Source organism: Sphaerodactylus townsendi, linkage group LG04, assembly GCF_021028975.2.
Source record: "Sphaerodactylus townsendi isolate TG3544 linkage group LG04, MPM_Stown_v2.3, whole genome shotgun sequence".
Taxonomy (NCBI): domain Eukaryota; kingdom Metazoa; phylum Chordata; class Lepidosauria; order Squamata; family Sphaerodactylidae; genus Sphaerodactylus; species Sphaerodactylus townsendi.
The window spans coordinates 96,465,598-96,490,082 of record NC_059428.1 but is presented as its reverse complement, the minus strand read 5'-3'; the positions used below and the strand labels follow the sequence as shown (position 1 = coordinate 96,490,082).

At 38.7% G+C, this 24,485-nt stretch overlaps 1 protein-coding gene across 3 annotated transcripts in view; it reads left to right on the top strand.

Annotated features, from left to right (window-relative positions):
* REV1 (REV1 DNA directed polymerase) overlaps nt 1–24,485 on the top strand; it is a 59,331-nt gene that overhangs the window by 33,392 nt on the left and 1,454 nt on the right. For 2 of the 3 annotated variants that reach the window (XM_048493182.1, XM_048493180.1), the window contains 16 exons: nt 677–1,371; nt 3,686–3,793; nt 4,027–4,143; nt 10,927–11,047; nt 11,723–11,851; nt 12,905–13,059; nt 14,410–14,529; nt 15,016–15,236; nt 17,263–17,435; nt 18,664–18,766; nt 19,216–19,381; nt 20,968–21,155; nt 22,203–22,436; nt 22,735–22,852; nt 23,008–23,225; nt 23,380–23,536. In XM_048493182.1, coding sequence (XP_048349139.1) covers nt 677–1,371; nt 3,686–3,793; nt 4,027–4,143; nt 10,927–11,047; nt 11,723–11,851; nt 12,905–13,059; nt 14,410–14,529; nt 15,016–15,236; nt 17,263–17,435; nt 18,664–18,766; nt 19,216–19,381; nt 20,968–21,155; nt 22,203–22,436; nt 22,735–22,852; nt 23,008–23,225; nt 23,380–23,536 — 3,023 coding nt within the window. The remainder of the gene's footprint in view (nt 1–676; nt 1,372–3,685; nt 3,794–4,026; nt 4,144–10,926; nt 11,048–11,722; nt 11,852–12,904; nt 13,060–14,409; nt 14,530–15,015; nt 15,237–17,262; nt 17,436–18,663; nt 18,767–19,215; nt 19,382–20,967; nt 21,156–22,202; nt 22,437–22,734; nt 22,853–23,007; nt 23,226–23,379; nt 23,537–24,485) is intronic. The other variant, XM_048493181.1, reaches the window with a different exon arrangement.

The window sequence follows — 24,485 nt, the reverse complement described above, 5'->3', positions numbered from 1 at the left end:
ATAACTGAAAACATTTGATTAAATGATTAGGAGGTAAGTTACTTCTGTGTTTCCCATAGTTGGAATAAATACCAAAAGGACATACTATTCAGGAAATGCTGAACAACAGTTAGATTCCTTATAGCCCATACCCAAAGGTTATTTTCCCACAGCTGAATTCTGTTATTGAAAATTATGATCTTGGGCGAAATGATGGGCTGAGGGGAGAAGTAACAAGCAGAGGAACTGATTTTTCTTCCTGCTTGCCCAATCATGCATATACAGCAGCCACAGAACCAAATTAAATGTGATCCCATCCTGGTGTCTGCCACAAGGCTGCTACTGCCTCTTTAAAGCCATTTAAAAACTCCACAAGACAGTGCAGAGCTCTTCCCCCGCACCCCATCACAGACATTCCTTGTCAAGAGCCAAAATGAATATGTGTGTGGCCATTTCAGTACTAGATAAAACATGGGGACGGGGAACAAGAATGTCTCAGCCCACTCACTGTCTTTAGAATCATGGCAGCATCTTTATGGCAGCCATGAGGACTCCATGACATCTAATGAGGCCCTCAATCCCCACATTATGCCTAATTAGGCTAGACTTGCATTTAAAATCTCAGTCTATTGTTAATGAGTGTAAGTGCCTTTTTCTAATACAGGATTTTATTTTGATAAGTGTTCTTTGCTTTTAGAAATAGTCCAGTAAAAAAATACGGAGCAGAGGATGAAATCAAAGTCAATGGAATGAGAAAATTGAACAAGGAATATGAGACTGATGAAACAAGATTCTTGGAGGAAGTCCTTCCCCAGAGCAAACATAATGGAACTCACCATAGAGACAGCACTGCCATTTTTAATGGACACACTCATAATTCTAACAGTGCCTTAAAGACACAGGATAGCTTGGTGCACTCTGGCCTCAAGGTTTCGAGTAGACTGTCTCCAGGCCCTGTGCAAGAGGAAGAAAGACGAGAGAAAGCTGACTTCAGAGACTGCCCTGTGCAGCATTTGCAACAAAGCAACAAAAATACAGAACTTTTACTGGATGCGCATAGGACTACGAGTAATTCATCACTGTCATCTTTGCACAGTGATATTAAAATAAACGGTGCTCATCATTCTACTGTTCAGGGGCCTTCAAGCACAAAAAGCACTATTTCAGTACCTGTTCCTAATAAGGTGGTTTCTTCATCTCTATCCAAATCTTCTAATAGCAATTTCATTTCTGACTTTTATTCTCATTCAAGACTTCATCATATATCTACCTGGAAGTGTGAATTTACAGAGTTTGTTAACATCTTACAGAGACATAACAGTGGAATCTTCCCAGGAAGAGAAAAGCTTAAAAAGTTGAAAGGGCAGTCTGCAGGTAATATAGCTGATACAGGTAATTGTTTAAGGTTATATGAAAACACATCATTGCATTGAGAAAGGAAGAAGGTTGGAGACATTAATCCAAGCAATATTTTGAGGCATATTTTTAGTGAAGGAACATGGCATGTATACTGTTAGGCTTGTTTGGAGGAAACAGGTTTAATCCTCTGAGGTTCTAGGGGAGATTGGCATAGACAAGCCACCTGAAATGTCCTTCAGGTACCATGTGGATATGGGAGCAGCAAGGGCCTGTTTGAGACCAACTGAGGCCAGGCTTGGAGCCAGCTGTAAACTGCAGCCTGCAGCTTAGAGCTAGATCCAAGCCTGGCCTCAGCTTGAGTTCAGACTGAAACTGGATGCTCTCAATTCATCTAGCTTTGTACTGTTGGCTCTGACCGGAGGTGGAGCTTTGGGCCAGAGCCAACAGTATAAAGCTAGAGGCTCCAGAGCAGCCAGCTTCAGATCAAGGATGGCTGGGGCCAGGCTGAAATGAGCCCCTGCTGCTCCCCCCTCCATGTGGAGACACTTGACCTCCATGTGGAGAGGGGGGTGGAGTGAGCCAGCTGGCCCTGATGGCAATCTCCACGTGGCAATTGCAAAGGGGAGTGAGCCCTGCTCACCATCCTTCAACTATACACCGCCCAGAAGGGGTGGGATGCAGCTGTTGGGGAGAGGCATTTGCCCAGGCATCATAATAGGTAGATATGCCCCTACCTCTAGCTGTTCATTTAAACAATTTAAATTTTTACTTACTGTGTTGCCAGTTTGCATAGAGTATTCATAAACTAATGATGAGCAGCTATGGGCTACAAAGCAACAGCTTAGAAATGTAATGGGTGGAACAGGGTTCCTCTTGTATCACATTGTTGAGCTGTGTTCCAGAGTTATAAGAATCGGAACACATGCCAGTTGGTATATTAAACCATCTTGTTATCTTTCACGGGTTTTTGAATTTAAGTTGAAAATGTCAGGATTGGGGAAGTAAATGGTTCTGAAAAATAGTTGTTGTGGGTAAGAATCCAAAGTTATATCTATGTGAACCAGGGAGGATTTTATTTAAATCACTAGTCACTAAGACTAGATTTAAATCATGGTTTTCTACATAAACAACATTTCTCATCATGTTGTTTCATTTGGGCCCCCAGGCCTTGCATGTCTTCATTGAAGTATTTGCATTTTGCACGCATGCCTGCCTTACCAACAGGTAGATGAACTTCATTAAAATATACTTGTGCAATATTTTGCTCAGATTCAGTTTCATTTTTATTAGAAGCCCCTTTCTCCTCACACTTAGCTCCTTTTGCAGATCTACTCCACTCAAAAGAATCTTCTATTCATTGAACTTCTTGAAATTTTGCACTTCTGTTCAAAAGAACTGTTGAGTTAAGGTCTTTTTCTCTGTGTATTTATTTTATAACAGTTTTGTTGTGAAGAAGAGGCATGTTACCTCTGCAGGCATAAATTTACACATACAAAAATAAGAATTTATGTAGTAATGATAGTTATAGTAGAAACTGCTTTATATTTATGCACAGTTTTTCAGGTTATTTTAAAGGGATGACAGTTTACTATTTGAAGCTGCCAATTTGTTCTTTCATATTTTTCATGATCTCTGGTTAAACTTGAAACTTTGGACAAATTTCTCAAAGTATTTGAGAAAATATGTTATGCTAGATTTGGAAGCTTGCTACACAGTTGTGCCACCTCTTACATGATCCCATCCCGTGCTCCATTTTCATGGTGAGCAGAGTTCCCAGTGCCAACAAAACCTGGAAACCATCCCTGGCACTGCACTAGGGCAATGGCAGTGATGGGCAGTGCATTCGGCCAAGTCCCTCTGCATTCCATCTATGCTTGCAATGTCTTCTTTCAGGTTCTTAACTATCTAGTCTGGCTTTCCTAGTGTTGGCTCAAGGCTGCACTATTTTTTCTGGCTTTTGAAAGGCATGTGATATTGAGATGAAGAGGTTTCCAGTTAAACCCATTCATCTGCTGCACTGCAATCTTGTTTATCCTGACACAGCTAGAACAACATAGAGCCAAGCTGGGAAAGTGATACTGAATAGTTCCTTCTTTGTTCACTTCAGCATTCACATAAAAGCTGATGTTAATTTGCACTTGAAACTGATATAGTTGTAATGAAGAGAAAGTATATGAAATGATGGGCTGTCACCTTTTAAAAAAATTTAAAGATCCATTTGCAGGCTAGAATGTTGAGGCATCTTAAACTACTTGTGAACAGGGAGTAGACTGGTGAATATTATATCAGCAAGGATGCTATTAAAATATTCTGCTTCTTTTAAATTTTCTGTTTGATGTTATGCTAGATAATGCATCCATCTTGAGCTCAACCAAGCATCAGAGCTGTATAATGCATGTGGATATGGACTGCTTCTTTGTGTCAGTGGGTATTCGAGAGAAGCCAGATCTAAAAGGTGAGTAAACTTCACCCTAACCAGTTTCACAGTAATACTGGGAGTATAAATTGGAGGAAAAGAGAACCATGTAGGCTGCTATACGTTCCTTGGACAGAGGGAGAGCAGGATAAAAAGGTTCTAAATTGTTGGACAGACATTGTTGGACAGAATTTATGCTGCAAAGCACTTCGCAATATTAGTTTTCTTAGAAAACTGATGCAAGTTGAATTACATGTAATTTTATTTCACAGGAAAACCAGTGGCTGTTACCAGTAATCGAGGATCAGGAAAAGCATTGTTACGTCCAGGGGCAAACCCACAGCTGGAATGGCAATATTACCATAATAAATTATTGAAAGGCAAAGCAGGTACAAATGTTCTGCAATTTACTGAAATTGGAAAACATATTTTATTTAAAGGCACATGTGATGTTGTAGATTAGTTTTACAATGCTCTGTTTTTTAGTCAGATTAAAGCTAAGAGTGAATATGTCATTTTATTTCCTGATCTCACAATTATCAGATACATTTATTGGATTTGTCTAATAGTAAACTTGGTAGCTTCCTTGTGTATGATGAAAGCAACAAAACGAGGCCATTCTTAGACTTAGCAGGAGCTCTCCATATTTGGGGAACTCCCCAGGTTGCAGAAATTTAATTTACCAAAAATGGGGGCAACTATCAGATTACCTAGTGAGGCTGAAAATGCTCCAAAGGAGGCAGACCATTGAGAGGAATGTCAGCTATAGGGAAAAAAGCCGGATGGAAAGAAAAATCAACCTGCCCAATCCCTTTATATGTTCCTGTAAGGAGATTTCGGGGGGAGGGAGTGTCAAAATCTCCCACAGTTTCTCATGGGACTTGAGTCTGTCATGATATATTATTGCTTCCCTGCTCTCCATTATTAAACAGAGGCCATAGCTTCCTGGCCCCTCAAAATATAGTGTAATTCAAGGTCTTCCTGCATTCAGTAGCCAAGCCTGTGCTTTGGTGGAAACAAATAGTAGGATGCATCTATTGTATTTATGGCCTACTTGTAGCTTTCCTGTATGCATATGACTGGCCAGTGTAAGAAAGCTTTAATACTTTACTTTAATAGATGGACCCTTGGTTTGAGACAGTCCACATTCTCTGGCTTTCTTTAAGTCATGTGGTTTTCATCTTTTTCCTTTTTTGCTATAGGGAACCCCAAGGAACCACTCATCTTTTTACTTTTGTTACATTGTACTGCAATCTGAGTTACTCCAGTCTAAGCCTGTTGATTTTAGTGAGCACACATTGAAGTAACTCTGCATAGGAGTTCACTATTGTTGTTTTCCTGGTTTAAGAAATTTCTCCATGCAAAAGCTGTGTAGTTGCTGTATGACTCTGTCTAAGTCAATGTTTTACATTGTCCTCAAGGTTACTTCAGATTTTTCTGAAGTTTGTTTTGCTAACGTTATGTCATTCAAAGGTTTTTAATTTAAGACATTTTCCAGTTCCTTATTAGATTGAAAGGTATTGATTTTACTATAGCACTAATAGTATCACATGAAAATGAAATAGTTATTCAAATACAAATACAAATACAAAACCTTTAATGGCATATAAAGAGTGGTAAAATACAGATTATGTTAAAACCAATTGACTAAAATTTACACAAAGGTTTCACTCTTGATCCAAGTGCCTTTGTTAAAAACCTGGCAACTGATTCAGTAGTGTGGGGATGATGGTCACTAAGCAGGTGTGAAACTATTTCCTTGTCTGATCTCACTGAAAATTTCTTCAAGATGGCCTCGAGAAAAAGCAACCGATAGACTGCCAAATCTTTGCAATGAAGGAGCACGTGTTCAGTTGTTTCGGGTAGGCCCGCTGCACAGGAACAAGTCCTGTTCTCCTGTGGGAAATAGTTATTCAAATGTATAGCCTATATTACAGAGTGAAATGCTTGTTTGGGATATTTGCACTAATATAGTTATTTGTACAGGCCACTTACGTTACATTTTTGAGCCAATGTTTGCTTCCAAAGCAGATTGCTACAACGGGAATCAGTCATAAAAAATGTAACATAAAATGTTAGGAGTGCACAGATGGCGGACTCTGCTAACCATGAATGCTATTTATATTCATTTTAAAACCTTAATCCACATTTCTCCTTCACAAAGAATCTAAAGTGACATAATAAAAATTAAAACTGCAGATCCAGCCTGCTAAATACTAAATCCATAAAACACAAGTAAAATACAAACCAGTCTCAAAATCATTTCAGATGCACTGAAATAGCCTCTTAATTCCCTCTCCCTTAAAAACCATGAGGGACGATATCATCTTAATAGCCTCCAAAAGTCTACTTCAAAAAATCTTGACTGCTGTAGTAATGACCAGTGTTTGAAGTGTGTACAGATCTCTGTTGGACCTAATAGAATACTCTGCTGAAAAGAACAGAGTTGCTACACAAAACACAAAATCCTAGTTCCAGGTTATTCTCCAAAAAACTGCTTCAAATGTACTGGGGTTGTCTAATGGCAAAGATGTCAGTCCACAGAAGCAACTCATGGTGATGTCCAGTCTCTTCTGCCCTCTCTGCTAATGGGATATTGCACAACAGAATTGTCACAGTTTTATTTATATCCTTTTACAAACCAAAACCAATGTTTCTCTGTATTTTTCTCTGAAACAATAGGTAATTATGAACAGCATCAGTAACTGTGTCAAATTAGGTATATATATTTTTATTGATTGATTGGTATTGGTTGTTGAATAGACTGCATATTGACTGTCTTAAATACAACACACTGTAGAATAAACAGTAACATAACTGTTTCATTCTCTCAGCTCTTTTGAGCCTGCTTTTACTTTTATACCCGCAACTCTGTTGAGCCTATTTTTCGAATTTTTAGAAAATTTAAAATGTGCCAATACAAAACTATTGCCGTGGGGACATTTCCATATTTTTGTTTTTCTGTGAGTGAGGAATCTTCTATTAAAAATAAATATTTGTCCTTAAATTAAGTGGTGGATTTTTCTCCTGTTCCCTCTCCCATACATATTTTGTAAATACATGTTCAATTAAATGATCAAGGAAGAAAATTGTAGGCTTTGGGTTTAGAAGTAGGACAAGAAAACATTCATTGATATTTATTCAGCTGAAATAAATTGTAATGGGTGGCATTAGTCTTAGTAGTATCAGGGACTCTGAAGGGAAATCCAGTTGAAACCAGTACTGGAGAGTTGATATATTTGGTTACTATGAATTGTATTTTGTGGGAAAGAGAATATGTTGTGGTGAAGTAATTTGAAGCAAGCACATGGTCCAGATGAATATGAACAGGGCCAAGCACAGATTCCTGTTACCTTTTAAGCTGGAGCTACTGCTCAGATTTTGTGGGAGGTGGCTGAAGCTTGGTTCTTTTCTTTCCACATCTCTCTATCCTCCTATCACCATAATTTAATACACCTTGAGGCTATTTGGAGATATGGTGTGGAGAAGTAGTGAATTTTAGAGATTCAAAAGAGAAAGTGGGCTTGAGAAAAGGGAGCAAAATGTGAAAGTAGAAAAAGTAGGAGGGTGACTGGGGCAAAGAAAATCAAAGAGGATGAAATTGGGGGAGGGAAATAAGGAAGGAGTGTGGAAGAGGTCAGAAAGTAGCATAGTGGAGAAATAAGCAGGTGTCAGGAAACAGTTCAGTGCCAGACTTATTTAGTCAGATATAAAATGTACATTAGCTGGATATGTGTTAAATGGTTGTGTCTACTGTGCAGCAATATGCAGGAGAGAGGCTAAAAATAATTTCTACTATTAAATGAAAAATTTTCAAAGTATGCTGTGGTCTTTCCTGGCAACCTTTTCTGCTCCTTCTTTACATTTGGATCCCCCTCCATCTTTCTCAGTGGTAGCTGAGACCTTTACAGTGTCTTTTCTTAGTTATAGAATATTGTGATGTCTGTTACGTCAAATGCTCGCCTGATGCAATACGATATAGCTGCTACAGTGTACTAAATCTATGCTATCACTGTGCCCCCTCTCACTGTCTTTACTCTGTTGCCAACCTCGCTGACAAGAAGCATGAATTCTGCATACAAACAACAGAGTATTTTTTGTCGTAACTGTTAAGGGACAGAGAAATGGGGTGTTTCTCAGCATAGCAATTCTTACTCTGATGAGGGCTGAGAACTCCATTCTTGACCACTGTGTCTCTGAAAAAGATTTTTGTTGACACACTTGCAAAGCCTGCTTCTCTTTGTAAACTAGTACAAGGCTCCCACTGTCAAGAGTAAGGGAGAGAGAACTGCAAACTGTGTGTGTTTCACAAACCATAGCAGAGGATGCAAAAACTTCTACATATGAAAACCACATCTACTAAATCATGCCAGTTATATCTTGACAAGCTTCTGTTAGGTAGCTAATCTTTTTCATCTTTTACCCAACCTGGTGCATAATTTTTAGCTTGTATGTTTTCGAATAATCTTGGTCTGTGCTTTTTTTAAAAAAGCTTTTTGACTGGCCATTTGTTTGAACAAGAACACAAAATAGTGACTGACTTCTTGTCTTCTGAAGAGAAGAAAACATTGAAATTGTTGGTCATTCTAGTACTTGAATAAAGAGTGCTTGCATTTTTAAGATTTTGCAAAAAATAAAGTGCTTTTCAGCATGAATATATATGTAGGTGCAAATCTATATTAAACAGCAGCCAACAGTATGTTATAGTAATGATATAGAAACTTCAGAGTGCATAGTTTTGACAGTGAACAGAATCTAACCTGGGTTTATTACGTATTAATAACCAAATTCCAATATGAAAAAACAATTTGTTCAGTATCTCATTTTCCATATTGTTCTTTACTCTTGCTTTCTGTTAGACCTGCTATACAGTTTCATTGGATCTGTGGGGCTCTTAGTTTGTCCAGATATAGACACCAAAAACTTCAATTCCCTTCTGCAAATTGTTCTCTCCTGATGCCTCTTGCAGTTACTGTCTCCTACTGAACAAATATTAGGAGCTGTTAAATTTTGGATCTCTTACAAAATCAGTCTTTAATTTTTATTCATCCACAGTTGTATTGCTTTAATCATTTGCTGTCATTCTCATTCCATATCTCCATTTTGGAGCATTTATTTAAGAACAGGTAATTACAGTTCTACTGAAAGTCTGTTCTCATTTACCAGGATTCTGAAGATTGGAATATTTTTTAGCTTTCCTTTCCCTCAACCCTGGTATCTTCCATTTTTATTCTAAAGAGCAACATTTTTTATCATCACTTTATATACAAATTTATTCTCAGCGATTTCTTTTTCACAGACTTGGGTCCTGGCCTCTGATTTCTCCATCCGTTGCTCCACATTCACCATGCGCCGGTCTATTTTCTCAACTTTTGATGAGAGGGTCTCTACCTTGCAGTCCAATGAGGACAGTGTGTCTTGCATTCTCTGAATTTACATGAAGTGACTGCATCATCTTATGGGGGGATCTGCTATGCTGCACTGTGGAGGAGCCCATCGAACTCATCAAGATGACAACATAAGGGAGAGGAAGAAATGGACTGAAAACATTGTTCTTGTTCATTTTTTATTGGGGCCTTCTTTGCTCTAATGTGTATTCTCAGATGTGTCAGATAACTGCAGTGAGCCCATCAAAAAGATAATTGAAGTGTCAACAGAAACAACAGCTCAAATCCATGTTCTATTTCATATATTTCTGTCTAGTACATTCTTTGTCCTGATCATAGTCTTGTAAAGATAGTATCATAATTCATTTCAAATTATTCTGCAGTGTGGTTGACCAGTCAGCAACACTTAGAGTAAACCATTGCAAAGCACAACTTTGCATGATATAGTTTACTAAGCAGTGAAAAACAGCATCCATGTTGTTACACCTTACTGGTAAATCAAGTATTATAATGCTTGGGACGGTCTCTAGCTGGCACTGTTTTTTGTTTGCACCCAAAATAGCATGAGAATCAACATAGAACAAGAAAATTGGTTTGTCTTCATACTCTCTATTTTATTTATTTAGGGAATTTAAACGCCACCTTTCCTACTACTGTACCATTCATTTTTGCTAATTGCAAGCAAGTAGTTAGGAGTAATTCTCTGTAATATAAATTGGTTTAGGAGTCATTTTATATTATATGAAAGTTATTACAACATTTTGTCTCTTTTTAAATAAACTCTCTGAAATATTTCTGTCTCTAAAAGATAAAAAAATTAGACTTGGATTATAAATTAAAGGAGTTGTACATTGCATATTCAATTGCTATTTTCCATTACTTTTGTACTTTTTGTAATAGCTAACTCAGTAACTTTATTTTCAGATTGGTGTCATAAGTGGGCAAGCTTGACCTATGATGCATTACAGGTTTTTGATTGTACTTTTTACCATCAAGAGAAGAAAAGTTGAAGGAAAATGTTACAATTAAAACAGCTTTGTTCAACAAGTTCAGTATTCATGTGAATATTGGTAGAGAAAATCACACAATTGCTTTGTTATTTTTAGTGGTGCTTGGTTTTCTTTGGTTCCTCCAGGGAATATAAGCTGACCCCTAGGCAAGGTCCAGTAAGTCTGTGGCTCCCAGTCCAACATGGTACAGCTAGCTTGAAATTAAAGCATAATGTTTCCTGGATAGTTTAAGCAGCCAGAGTTGATGGATACTTACGCCAGGCCAGGTTCAGCTTGGAATTTCACAAAAATGCACATGTAAGAAAAAAGTAATTATATTGATCCACCTCAAATAGTAATGATGGGAGACTGAAGAAGGCCATTTGGCTTATAAACTTTTAAAATACATTCAAGATCATTCACACCACATTAGAAATTAGCTTACAGATTGGTTAGAGTATTCTACATTTTTAAAAGGCATGTATGGAAAGTAACATTTAAAGTGTTGTTCAGGTACTGTGTGTCTCGTCCCCATCACCCTAAGTCACAGCTGATTTATGGCGAACCCTGGTGGGGTTTACAAGGCAAGAGACATTCAGAGGTGGTTTACCATTGCCTGACTCTTCATCATGACCCTGGTATTCTTTGGAGGTTGCCCACCTAAAATGATGGTTATACTTCTTTCAGATTCTTAAATAATTAATAAATTAACACTTTTCTCAAAGTAACTGATTAATAACTTAATGAAATCCAGTTTTTAACTGCAAATAGTTAAACTAATTTTTTGTTCATGCAGAAACTAGTAAATTGGACTTATCCACTGAGGATAAACTGGATTCTCCCCAAATGAATGGAAATAAATTGGATATCTCTGTCTCATCAATGGCTGAAATCGCATCTTGCAGCTACGAGGCTAGGTAAGAGGAAACTGTGTAATTTATATATCTCACCTCCTTTCCTTTATGGAAGTTTATCCTACTCCTGTGAGAACAGGTAAGAAAAAGGAGGGAAAATTTTCCCTGTGTCCGCAACTATTCAGGCAGTACATTGCCAGCCATGTGCTCAAGGAGCCATAGGCCAGCATGGTTTGAATCTTTTGTTAGCTTTCTAAAGATCAAGAACCTACTTAGAAATGGTTTCAGATCAACAACATATCTAATTTGCAGGGCCTGTTTGCACTGGCAGTTGAACATGAAGCATTTCAAACTAGAATGGTAATTTTTCAGTAATGGAAGGAACTCAAGAATAACCAAGAGGCAGATTCATCATGCAACTTCATCCTAAAAGGCATCACTTTCTTTACATAAATGTAATTGTGAGCAAACATTGAAGAAAGGATTCATTAATGGCAGTATGTGGGATGAATATACAGACACCACCACCATTAATACTAGCAAGTTCCACGAAAACCTGCTGGTTTCAAGCAGTGAAACTTTTATCTTTATGCTCTAACAGGAGTTGAGCTCAAAATGTCCTTGGTTGTCCCTTGTGGAAGAATTGTCAATGTTTGGGGGCAAATAAAACAAAATTTTATGAATGTCATAATTGATACTTTGGATTTTAAACCAAGGATTTTTTGGTGTTGTTTTCAGACAAGCTGGTATTAAAAACGGAATGTTTTTTGGGCAAGCAAAACGCTTGTGTCCAAATCTTCAAGCAGTACCCTATGATTTTCAGGCATACAAAGAAGTCGCACGGACACTGTATGAAACTCTGGCAAGGTAAAATGAATAATATTGGGGGATCAGCTTGTTTTTAAACTGTCTCATATTTCATTAGAAAACATTAACGTTTAAGCATTGGCGGCACACTAAATTTTCTGCTAATAGAAGGGGTGTGGTAATTACCACCTATTTCCCCTTCCTCCTGAGGGAACCCCCCTCCCCCATTTGCCTTTTATGCTGTTAAGCCCCCTGTTCCCCAGGAGGAGTATTTTGGGAGTATCAGTGTGCTGTTGGGAGTCAGGAAAGTGTGCTGTTCTTCTGACAAAATGCCACACTTGAGTAGAAACTAAATGTGAATCCAGTTCTAGGAACAACCTCCAGATTTGTTTTTATGATAACATTTGTTTTGCTATATGTTTTGTATGTGGAACCTACCAGACAGTGATTCTCTGTTTACATCAATATAATAAATAACAAAAATTGAAATAATAACAAATCTGAAAAGGGGGAATGGGAAAAACTAGATATGATGAGGCAGCTGAATTTTCATTTATATATCTCCCTTGTCCGTATATAAAAATGGCAATCAGGACAGGAGATTGAGCTTTTATACCCAAGGAAAGTTTGGAGGAGAGGAGTGGAACTCTTTCCTCACTCAGCCAGTTCAAGTGCTTTTCTCCCATGGTTCTCTTTGATATCAGAAAGTTCTTTAAGCAAAGGAGCATGGGGAGACTGGCTGGGGCAGACCCAACTCCCTGCCTTCAGGCTCAATTTTTTGATGTGAAAAGTAGACCCAACTAGCCCTGCTTTACATATTAACAAAGCAAATATGTATAAACAAATATGGAACACCAGAATTGTTTTTAATAGTAACTGTGCAATCTGTGTCTTAAGATTTTAGAATGTCTCTCTTATTTGATGTAGTGATGGTAAATGATTGTCAGTAGCATAAATTTTCTTGTGTGTTATATACTTAAATTATGCAAGATTGAAAGTAAAAATAGTCATGGAATCAGTTCCACAGTAGGGAAGCTTTACTTGGTACATGTTTGTTTTTAACAGATGGTGAGCTGTTGCTGCTGTTTCACTTCCTTTACTTTGTGTTGATAGCTATACTCATAACATTGAAGCGGTCAGTTGTGATGAAGCATTAGTAGATATCACTGAAATCCTTGCAGAGACTGGACTGTCCCCTGAAGAAATAGCAAATGCTATTCGTGCTGAAATTAAAAACAAGACCAAATGTGCCGCTTCCATTGGGATAGGTTAGTATATGTTTTACTTACGTTTCAGTAAATGTTAAGTAACTGAATGTGGATTGATCATTTCAATTTATGTCCTTTTTGATGCTTTTCTCTGGGAGCCTAGAAACGTAGGGCTGGAAGGGACTTTAAGAGTCATCTAGTCCAACCCCCTGCACAACACAGGAAATTCACAACTACACCCACCCACCCACTCCAGTGACCCACTGCCCTGTGCCCAGAGAAAGGCAAAAAAACCTCCAGGATCCCTGACCAATCTGGCCTAAAGGAAAATTCCTTCCCGACCCAAACATGTTGATTGGTAACTACAGTGTTGAAAACTGAACACAGTGCTCCAAGTGAGATCTGACCAGAACAGAGTAAAGTGATACCATCACTTCATATGGTCTGGATACTATACTTTGTGTGATGCAGCTCAGAACTACATTTGCCTTGTAGTATATGTCTGGGCAAAACTTATGATACTCTGCTGCATAGGCTAGGACCAGAGGCGTAGCTGGGCCAACTGTACCCAGTGCGCAGTCTATATTTTCTGCCCCCGCGGCGCGCCCCCCCTTTCCCACACTTACCATAGTTCCTTTCCTTTTCCTTTAACTTTTTCAGGCTGAAAAAAAAGACCTATTCATAGTTCAGGCTTAAAAACAGCCTGATGGGAACTATGCTTCCCAGGAGACCTTGTGGACCCCAAGGTCTCCTGGGAACTGTAGTTCCTCGGGCTGTTTTTAGCCTGTACTGTGAACAGGCCTCTTTTTCAGCCTGAAAAAGTTATAGGAAAAGGAAAGGAACTACGGTAAGTGTGGGAACGAGGGGGGGGGGGTGCCATGGGGGGGAGGGGCCTGGGGCAATTTTCTGCCCCCGCAGGCATGCACCTGGTGCACGCCCCCCCATCCCCTTGTAGCTCTGCCACTGGCTAGGATCCCAAATGAAGATTGCCTCAGGTAAGATTGGTTGGTAGCAGTTAATCTTTCCAAAAACCAAAGGTAACTGTACAGCCCTAGTGTCAGAGAAACTCCATTACTATTAAACGCATCTGTTCCAAATGCAGAATTCAGCAGTAGTGTATATATTTACCTACCAGCAGAAAATTGTGTGAAAAACATAAAATCAGATGTGGCTCTGAAAAGTTTTTTTCTGAGTGTCACAGTAACCATTAGCCCTAAAACTAACATTTAACTACAATAGTGGCTTTTCAAAGAAAACGTGTTGTCTATTGCATGACTTTAAGCCTCTAAGAGCTACCTTCTGGGGCTGTTGGGAGAAAGATACATACTCTTCCAGAGTGTTAATGTGTTGCTGTTTAATAGCAATATGGATTTCTTCCATCATATTTCACTATATTTACCATCCCTATAGGTTCGAACATTTTATTGGCTAGAATGGCAACTCGCAGAGCAAAGCCTGATGGACAGTATCACTTAAAGCCAGAAGAAGTGGATGATTTTATTCAAAGTCAGCTAGTAATTCATCTTCCAGGTGAACCTTTGTTAGCATATTATCTTCTTTCATGCAGAACTTATCAGATTTTCTGTACTCCTCTCATATATATTGTTCATAATCACAGTGGGATCAAGTCCATAGATACCATCCAAAACTTGAAGATTGGTGTGTCTTACCCTGATTTTTGAGTACACAACCAAATACATCTCTACCTAAATTAATTCTGTATCTTTAGAACATGGTATGTTAAAAATACAATTATACCATTAGAGCTGTAACTATTAATAATTGCAATATTATGTATAATTCAGTTACCTTAGAGTCCTGTGATATCAACAGTTTTTATAGTCTGTTGCTGAGTGTGAAATATCTAAATTGCTTCATAAAGGCTGACAGCCAGTAATACTTCTGGAAACCATCTGTATAAAAATGCCTATTAGTTTTAAACACTAGCAGAGCTTTCAAGATTAAGGACAATTTTCAGTGGTAGATCTAAAGCCCAACAATTTGTTTTCTTGCTAGGAGTTGGCAGGACCACGGAATCTAAGCTTTCTTTACTGGGTATAAAAACTTGTGGAGACCTTCAGTGCTTCACCATGTCAAAGCTTCAGCAAGAATTTGGTCCCAGAACAGGACAAATGCTGTTCAGATTCTGCCGTGGTTTGGATGATAGACCTGTTCAAAGAGAGAAAGAAAGAAAATCTGTTTCAGCAGAGATCAACTATGGCATAAGATTTACCCAGGTAAAAAAAAGGTGAAAATTAAAATTACAGAATTCGCCCATAGTCGTGAAGTTGTTTTATTTTAATGATACAGTAGGTTCTTATGTTCTTAGGTCACAGGTGTCAAACTTGCGGCCCTCCAGATGTTATGGACTACAGTTCCCATCATCCCCTACCAGCATCATAATGGGAACTGTAGTCCATAACATCTAGAGGGCCGTGAGTTTGTCACCTATGCAGTAGGTGATCCATATTGATATCAGTATTAACACAGAAAGTGTAAAATACGTTGTATGTAGCACTGAAGTCGAGAAAGAAATATACAATACAAGGCAGGTGTTTCTCAATCAGAAAACCAAAACCTCCTTCCAGGGTTACAGATATATGGGGGGGAGGCATGAAAGTCACAGGGGGAATCCCATCTCTCCCTCTCTCCATCTTCCAGCCTGGCTGTAGCTGTAGCCGGGCATGCCTCCCAGGAGCTCCTGGGCTCTGTTGCCACAGTGGAGTTCTGTCCCTTTCTGTCCTGATAGCTCACCCAGACTACTCCAGGCACATGTGCCAAAGCCCCTGCCAGGAGCTTCCTTTTTCCCAGTGGGAACTGCTGCTGGCCAGCTCCCAGGCTGTGCCCCTGCCAACAGCCTGAGATAAGATTTTTTTAATCTTTCAGAATTTTGAACAGACCGGGGGGTGGGGGCGGGGATAGAAACATCTTCTGGGGGTCAGTGTGTCCCCTATCTATGGATTTAGTTATTCACAGGCAGAGGGCACACTTGGGAATGAGATACAAGGATCTTGCATTGAAACTCTCCTCACTACCGTGTTTCCCCGAATATAAGACAGTGTCTTATATTAATTTTTGCTCCCAAAGATGAGCTATGTCTTATTTTCAGGGGATGTCTTATTTTTCTGTGTTCTGTTCGTCGGGCATGCTTCCCAACAAAAACTTTGCTATGTCTTACTTTCGGGGGATGCCTTATATTTCGCACTTCAGCAAAACCTCTACTATGTCTTATATTTCGGGGATGTCTTATATTAGGGGAAACAGGGAATCAGCATTACTGATGCAAAACTCATCTGTACCCAATAAGTAGTGGAGGGGGGGAATTCCTGTTTATTGAAAAGGTGTCAATACTCAAATGTAAGGAAGACATTAAAACATACAGAATTACCTTTTGTATTGAAAATTCCAGATTTTCATTATGTATGCATCTGATACATTTCAAAGTAGGATTGCTAGTTTTTTTAACATGACCCTTGTCCTGTGTCTTGAACAAGTACTTATTTTACAGAAATTACATGGCATTGCTTATCGCAACAGCATTAGAACCTTGACTTATTGATTTCTGCAGATCAAGCTGCGAAAAATACTAGCAAGACAAGTTACTTTCTTCTGATCATTTGGCAACTTTACTCCAGAGCATAAAGCACTGTGTTAAATTAGACCAAAGGCGCTGTTATTCTGTAGCTTTTTAGTTACTTTAATCATGTAATTAAAACCTAGTGTTCATCAATATACTTACAGTAGTTAAAGTTTAAGCTTAATCCCTCCAGTTAAAATCAATTTTAAGCATTCCTACTTTTGTGCAGGCACATATACCCTCCCTCCTGCCCCCCTTCAAGTTCTCTATAGGGTTTTTGTGGTGTCTTAGACAGAACTGAGGAGAGAGGTCATCGGGCCATTGGTCAACTAGCTGTTTCAGAGAAAACACGTACAAGACTAGCAACCGCATGACCACCCTCTAGTGTTGATTCTAGAACATCACTAAAAGCTGGCCTGCATCTGAACAGTCCCAGTGTTTGCCTGCATAGAATGCCTCAACGAGCATCAGTTACAGGCAAGTGCAACCCTGTCTCCAGTTGAGCTGATCAGGAGGAGGTGTCCAAAATGCAGTGAGAATGCTTTTACAGAGGGTTCACATGTGTACATTTGTATATAGTATTTAAAGCATAAATAGTTGTAGAGAGAAATTTAGCCTGTAGGAACTGGTAAGCAGACAAGAAGCTGTTACCTGCTATGCATATACAATCCATCATTTCTTTGTAGCCAAAAGAAGCAGAAGCTTTCCTATTGAGTCTCTCAGAAGAAATCCAACATAGATTGGAAGCTGCTGGTATGAAAGGCAAACGACTAACTCTCAAAATCATGGTCAGAAAAGCTGGAGCCCCTGTAGAACCTGCAAAGTATGGTGGCCATGGAATCTGTGACAACATTGCAAGGTAATAATTTGTGAAATTTTGCCAAACATGTCCTACTGTGCAAAACTAAAGTTACTGCATTCCTGGAGGCTATTAAGAATTAGTTTGCGATATGATTTAATCTATTATGCGTTAAAACTTTTATGGCACTTTTATGTGATAAATGGTTTAATAATTCTGTTTATTAAAATATTAATAATTGGTATTAGATTATTAGCATTAGTTAATTCTTATTTTTAAAAAAATTACTTTGACATATAACAAACATTTAGTAAAATAACTTTTAATTCATGAATATAGATTGTAATCAGACCTTTTCTGCATTACTACAGAACCATTTATTCTAAAGAGCAGCTTTCTCCTGTCCCCTTACATTGTAAGCTCAATCAGCTCTGAAACATCTTGCCATGTAGGATGATCATTTGTACTTAAAATTGGCATTCGTTCCGTTGATAAATGTTCCCTATGGGTTCCATGGTACCCACAATGGTTTCCTGGCTTCAGTTTACTTCTTTCCCAAAGCTTAGCCAATCCTGGCTTTCTTCGACCTGATTGGAGCAGGAGATTTTTCAGGAGGTATCATGTTGTAGGGACTGCTCACTTAGAAAAAGTCAACTCCATAGTAGGAGGTGACTTAGCTTGCAACCTCCCAAAATTTTGATTGTCCCCAGCTTCTCATGGCAGCCATTCTGGGATTGTGCCTGTTTCCTATTCTCAAAATGATTATTAGAAGCCCCTGCCAAAGATAAACCCCATTAGCTTGTTTGCTTGTTTGTCTTTTTCAGGAGAAAATCTTTAGGATAGTTTTAACAGAGAAGAGATTGGATATGGGAATGCTTAACCCTTCCACTGGCCACCATTTTCCACTCCAACTCCAACCTAAAGCCACATTCCCGCTCTCTTCCCCCTCCAGGTTTCCAGATTTGTGCGTGTTCTTACAGATGCATGTCTGGAAGCTGGTGTGGAGGAGGGTTAATGGGTTTGGAGGGGGAAAATAGTAGCATAAAGAAGCAAATGATGTGTGTAGCTTCTTTCCTGAAAATCCTCTTGTACAAAACTGTTTTTTCCTTAAAAAAATATATCTTGTGGGTTTAAGAACATCAGTTTGCTGTCTGATGGTTTTGCTCAAGCTTGTAATGGAACTTTGTTTGCATCTAGTTTGTATGATACCAAGTATTTATTCATCAGTGTTAATACAACTGGATAAAGTTAAGCTCTCCATGTAGTTTTAAATGTATGTTCTTTTCAGGACAGTGATTCTTGACCATGCAACCAACAGTGCCAAAGTGATTGGGAAAGAGATACTAAACATGTTTCACACAATGAAATTGAATATATCTGATATGAGAGGGGTGAGTGTTTAAATCACTGGGACTTTGAATCTTTTTTACAATTTTCTCATTCTGCCTTGTTAAGACACAAAAAAGGAGCTGTCAAGAATATTACAAGCAATGTAATAACGTTATAAATTAATATCAAAATTGCTCACTGGCTTTGTTTAAAACATGGTTTTAAATATTCAAGTGACTGGAGAGGCCCAGCAACTGTCTAGAAATGTCTTTTTAAGTGTGGAATGTTCAGATCTGAAGCCTGCAAAAAGTAGAAAATATAATTTATTTCTGATAACGGTGTTTACATTTTGAGATTATTAAGCTTCCATGATAACCTTTGGTTCTTTTATATTACTGGAGATATACAGTTCTTTTTAGATGTTAGGACAACTTAAATAATTTTCTAATTTATTGACAATGTACAAAAACAAGATTTTGTTTAAATTGCCGCAAACTGTTTTTTTTTAAAGGTTGGCATTCAAGTACATCAGTTAGTTCCAATTCATAAAACAACGTCAACAGTTTCCTCTTGCTTATCAGTACAGTCTGGATTCTTTCCTGGTGGTTCCAGATCCATTGTTGATCTTTTGCAAGTTCCAAAAACTACAAGTAACTCAGAAGAACAACATAAGGAAGGTCAGTAAAGTCAACTACATAATAGCAAATTAAGTACAGCTTATGAAGGTGTGGATTGCATGATGTTGTCATCAAGATTATGTGAGTTCTTACTAGAGTTCTTTGAGGGTGTAAACAGGCATGTGGATAAGGGGGAACCAGTGGACATTGTCTACTTGGATTTCCAAAAGGCTTTTGACAAAGTTCCTCACCAGAGACCATTGAGAAAACTCAGCAATCAAGGAATAAGAGGGGAAGTGCTCCTATGGATTAAAAACTGGTTGAGAAACAGGAAGCAAAGAGTGGGTGTAAATGGGAAATTCTCACAATGGAGAGATGTAGGGAGTGGTGTCCCCCAAGGATCCATTTTGGGACCAGTGCTCTTTAACCTATTCATAAATGACCTGGAAGTAGGGGTGGGTAGCGTGGTGGCCAAGTTTGCAGATGATACCAAATTATGTAGTGTGGTGAGAACCGCAAAGGATTGTGAAGAGCTCCAAGCGGACCTTGATAAATTAGGTGAGTGGGCTAAGAAATGGCAAATGCAGTTCAATGTAGCAAAATGCAAAGTGATGCACATAGGGGCAAAGAATCCAAACTTCACATACACGCTACAGGGGTCAGTGCTATCAGTCACAGACCAGGAAAGGGATTTGGGCGTCTTAGTTGATAGTTCCATGGGAATGTCAACTCAATGCATGGCAGCTGTGAAAAAGGCAAACTATATGTTGGGGATAATTAGGAAAGGAATTGATCATAAAACTGCAAGGATTGTCATGCCCTTATATAAAGCAGTGGTGCAACCGCACTTGGAGTACTGTGTTCAGTTCTGGTCGCCACATCTCAAAAAGGATATTGAAGAGATAGAAAAAGTGCAGAGAAGGGCAATGAGGATGATTGAAGGATTGGAGCACCTTCCTTATGAGGAGAGGCTGCAGCCTTTGGGACTCTTTAGTTTGGAGAGGAGACGTCTGAGGGGGGATATGATTGAAGTCTATAAAATTATGCATGGGGTAGAAAATGTTGACAGAGAGAAATTTTTCTCTCTTTCTCACAACACTAGAACCAGGGGGCATACATTGAAAATGCTGGGGGGAAGAATTAGGACTAATAAAAGGAAACACTTCTTCACGCAACGTGTGATTGGTGTTTAAAATATGCTGCCACAGGAGGTGGTGATGGCCACTCACCTGGATAGCTTTAAAAGGGGCTTGGACAGATTTATGGAGGAGAAGTCGATTTATGGCTACCAATTTTGATCCTCTTTGATCTGAGATTGCAAATGCCTTAACAGTCCAGGTGCTCAGGAGCAACAGCCACAGAAGGCCATTGCTTTCACATCCTACATGTGAGCTCCCAAAGGCACCTGGTGGGCCACTGCGAGTAGCAGAGAGCTGGACTAGATGGACTCTCGTCTGATCCAGCTGGCTTATTCTTATGTTCTATGAAATCAGAAACTTATTCTAAGTACTTGGAATTACAAGACTAACTTCATGCTTTGCAATAGAGAATGTGAAAGCAGAGTGGTTTGGTTGTGTTCATAGTACAAGCCTGTTGATTTTGGAATAATTTTCATTTTTTTATATCATTTGCATTTATAATGATAGCGGCCGCTGTGGATCCTGAAATACCTTCTGCATCAAAATCTTGTACAGCGCTACCACCTCACCCAATATCTCATGTCAATCATGTTACCAGCAGATCTGAGTCTACAGTCAATTGGAATGGTTTCCACACCTCTGTCAAACTAAAGCCAAGACTTAATTTAAGCATTGAGGTTCCATCAGCATCCCAGGTAACAATTTCCATTCTGAGACAAACAATTATCTAAAGGGACAGCTGAACTTTTTCCTTCCTTTTTGAATAATTCTTTTTTATTGGATGATAATCATGAGGTGAGAGTTAACTACCAAGGTTGGGGGTGGGAGCGGACTTCATTTCTCAAATACCTGCTGCTTTTCTTGAGCTTTAAAAATTTCCCAAGTAAAAATATTAGATTGATAGTATTCAGTGCTATTGGAAGGAATGGACTTGAACTGGAATATATTTATGGAAGAATTTAGTGGCTTGGTTTTATAAAACTATTCTGTAGAGGCAGATAGCACATTACAGTTAGGAATTTTTGTTTTCTGTGTAGTTGGTATTTGCCTCAGTTATCTCGCTTTTTAATTAATACTTTAATCATGACAAAAATTGATTGCACTTGTCAGTTTATAATTGTGAAAATCTTTGTGCTGATGAAATTGACATCCATTGTGAGATAACAGTGCAGGGGTCCCCAGCCTTTTTTAACCTGTGGGCACCTTTGGAATTCTAACAGGGGGAGAGAGGCTTAACCACAAAATCACCACCTTAAGATGTGAAGCCAACCACAGAACGCCAGAGGATGAGGTGATTTTTAACTATAATAGTCTTCAGCAGTGTAGACAGAAGCTCTGATTATTAGGATGCACAGCCAATTATTTACTGCTGGGCAAAAGCCGCATCTAGCACTGCCTACTTTTTACAAGCACTTGGTGGGCCACCATCCTGGCAACCCCTGGGATAGTACATCATAAAGCTTACCGTAGAAGATGTGGTTGAATTACCACGACCACCTGGGTGGAGCTAATACCTATAGTTTTGCAAGTAAGGACAGTATGCTAGTGAGATATTTACAACGCAAGCACAAGTAACTTGCACTAAGAAAGCCTCTTTCTTTGTATTTTATGTACTTCGCTGATGAAGATAGGTAATTAAAAGCTTGTTTTTTTGGTTTATTTGGGGCTCGGGGCAGCATATGTACAAAGATGCTAGGTTTTGGGGTTTTCCCCTGATATTCTTAACATTTTTCTATATATAGCTGGATCACTCTGTCCTGGAAGCACTTCCCCCTGATCTTCGAGAACAAGTAGAGCAAATGTATTCTCTTCAACACAGAGAAATTTGCAGTAGTAGTAAAAAAGAACCGGTAAATGGATGCAACACAAGCTTTCCAGCACAGCCCGTTGGAGCTGTTCTCTTACAAATACCAGATGTCCAAGAATCAAGCAATGATGCAGGAATTAATGTAATAGCACTACCAGCATTTTCACAGGTGAACAGTACTGAAATAATTATTGGGGTGTTGTTTTTTGCTTAATTACATACCAGGAAGCCACATAGCAGGAGCCAATAAACCTGTTCAGCATTTATTATAGGATAAGCTTTTAACTTCCTGCTTTAAAGACGCATATAAAGTTACAAGCATCAGAATATCCTTTTGTGCTTTAACTGATGCTATTTGTGAGCACTGAATAGAAATCAATTTGTTATCATTAATGTTCATAATATAAACATCAAAAGTTATTTTGCACCAGCAGCATTAACCACTGATGGATTTTTTTATTGTTCAGGTGGACCCTGAAGTTTTTGCTGCGCTGCCTTCAGAGTTGCAAGAAGAGATCAGACAGGCATATGATCAAAGGCAAAAACACATAGAAATGATTGTCCAACAGTCAGCAAATACTGGTGGTGAGTTTGGAGTTGCACCTTTTTTCAGACAACACATTAACTGATCTTCAGCAGTAATGCTGTCCTCTATAGAAATTTAGTTAAAATGAAGATGATCTCTCTTAGCCACCTAGTGGTAGATAACATATTTATTGTTTTACTTCTTTCCCACTCAGTGTCAAAGAATTCTGTACTCAACTTGAGACCAGTTACAAAAAATAAGAAAAAAAGCAAGAAAAAACTCCAAACCAGCCCAGTAAAAAAGAGCCACAGTCCTTTAAAAAACAAACTGTTTGGGAGCCCCACAAAAAATGTCGCTTTTTCTGTAGGAAGCCCACAGAAATTAATAGACGACTTCCTAAAACAGGAAGGAGCAACCACTGACAAATCTCAGGTAACTTTATATCCAATAAATACAGCCCTCAAATATCAAGCTCATCAACATTTGATTATGGTGTCTGTCATAGGTGTCTGGGGAAGTTGGACTGGTTTCTTAAAGATTGCAGTTGGAAAGATACAAAAGAAAACTCTGTTTTGTTTTTAAACAGGTGGAATTTGTGCAAAGCACTGTGAATACTTCAGGTCCTTCTGTTTCACAACCACAATTACCTTTTGGTACTAAGCCACAGGCCCCTAATCTAGCTGGAGCTGTTGAATTCAATGATGTAAAGGCCTTACTCAAGGAATGGATTACAACTATATCAGGTAATCTTGAAGTTTCACTTCTGTTTTAATGAGAAGTTGCATAGTATAATTAGAGGGGATAAATCATTTGAAAGATTGTGCTACAAGCTTTTTGTTTCTGTGCTGGATACCACCAGACTCCACATTAACAGGAAGTACTCTGATTATATTCCAATAGGTAAGGTTACTAAATGTATGTATATTTGGTACCATAGCCATATTGCCAATACAGTGGAACCTCGGTTTTCTTTGCCTTCTGTTTTCATCAGTTTCGGTTTTCATTGATTTTTTAAGTGAAAAATTTGTCTCGGTTTCCATCGATTGGGTTTTCATCAATTTGCAGTAAGGTGCAGGGGTTTGTGGAGAAAAATCACCCGGACAAAGCTGTTGCAGGCTGTGTCTGCAACTTGTTTAATGACAATGTCTTGCCCCATTTCAGACAAATCTTAAAGAGGCGTCAGAAACAGACCTCTTTGGACAGCTTTCTGGTGCGACATTGGTCCACTGGCTCTGAAGTTGGTCCTAGTATTGTTACTGTTTTCAGCATTAAACACTATGCTTATTCACCAAAAAATGTGTTTTGGGTATGTTTTTTGGAGTGCCTAGAGCGGATTAATTGGATTTACATTGATTCCTATGGAAAAGTCTGCCTCGGTTTTCATCAGTTTCGGTTTTCATCGATTCTTTTCCGACAGATTACCAACGAAAACCAAGGTTCCACTGTACTTCAAAAACCCCATTATGTAAGCTGCCCTTGGACTTTGGTGTAGGGCGGGGTATAAATGCAATAAATAATAATAATAAAGAACAAGACTGTCAAAAGTTGCACAGAAGTGTAACAGGATCCCTAAGGTGCAGTTTGCCCCACTGACCTCTAAGTGAAGATTGTTAATGATGAATATTGGTCTGCCTGTGCTGTAATAATGATAAAAAAATCTTAATGAGAGGGCAGTAGAAGTACAACTGCTGG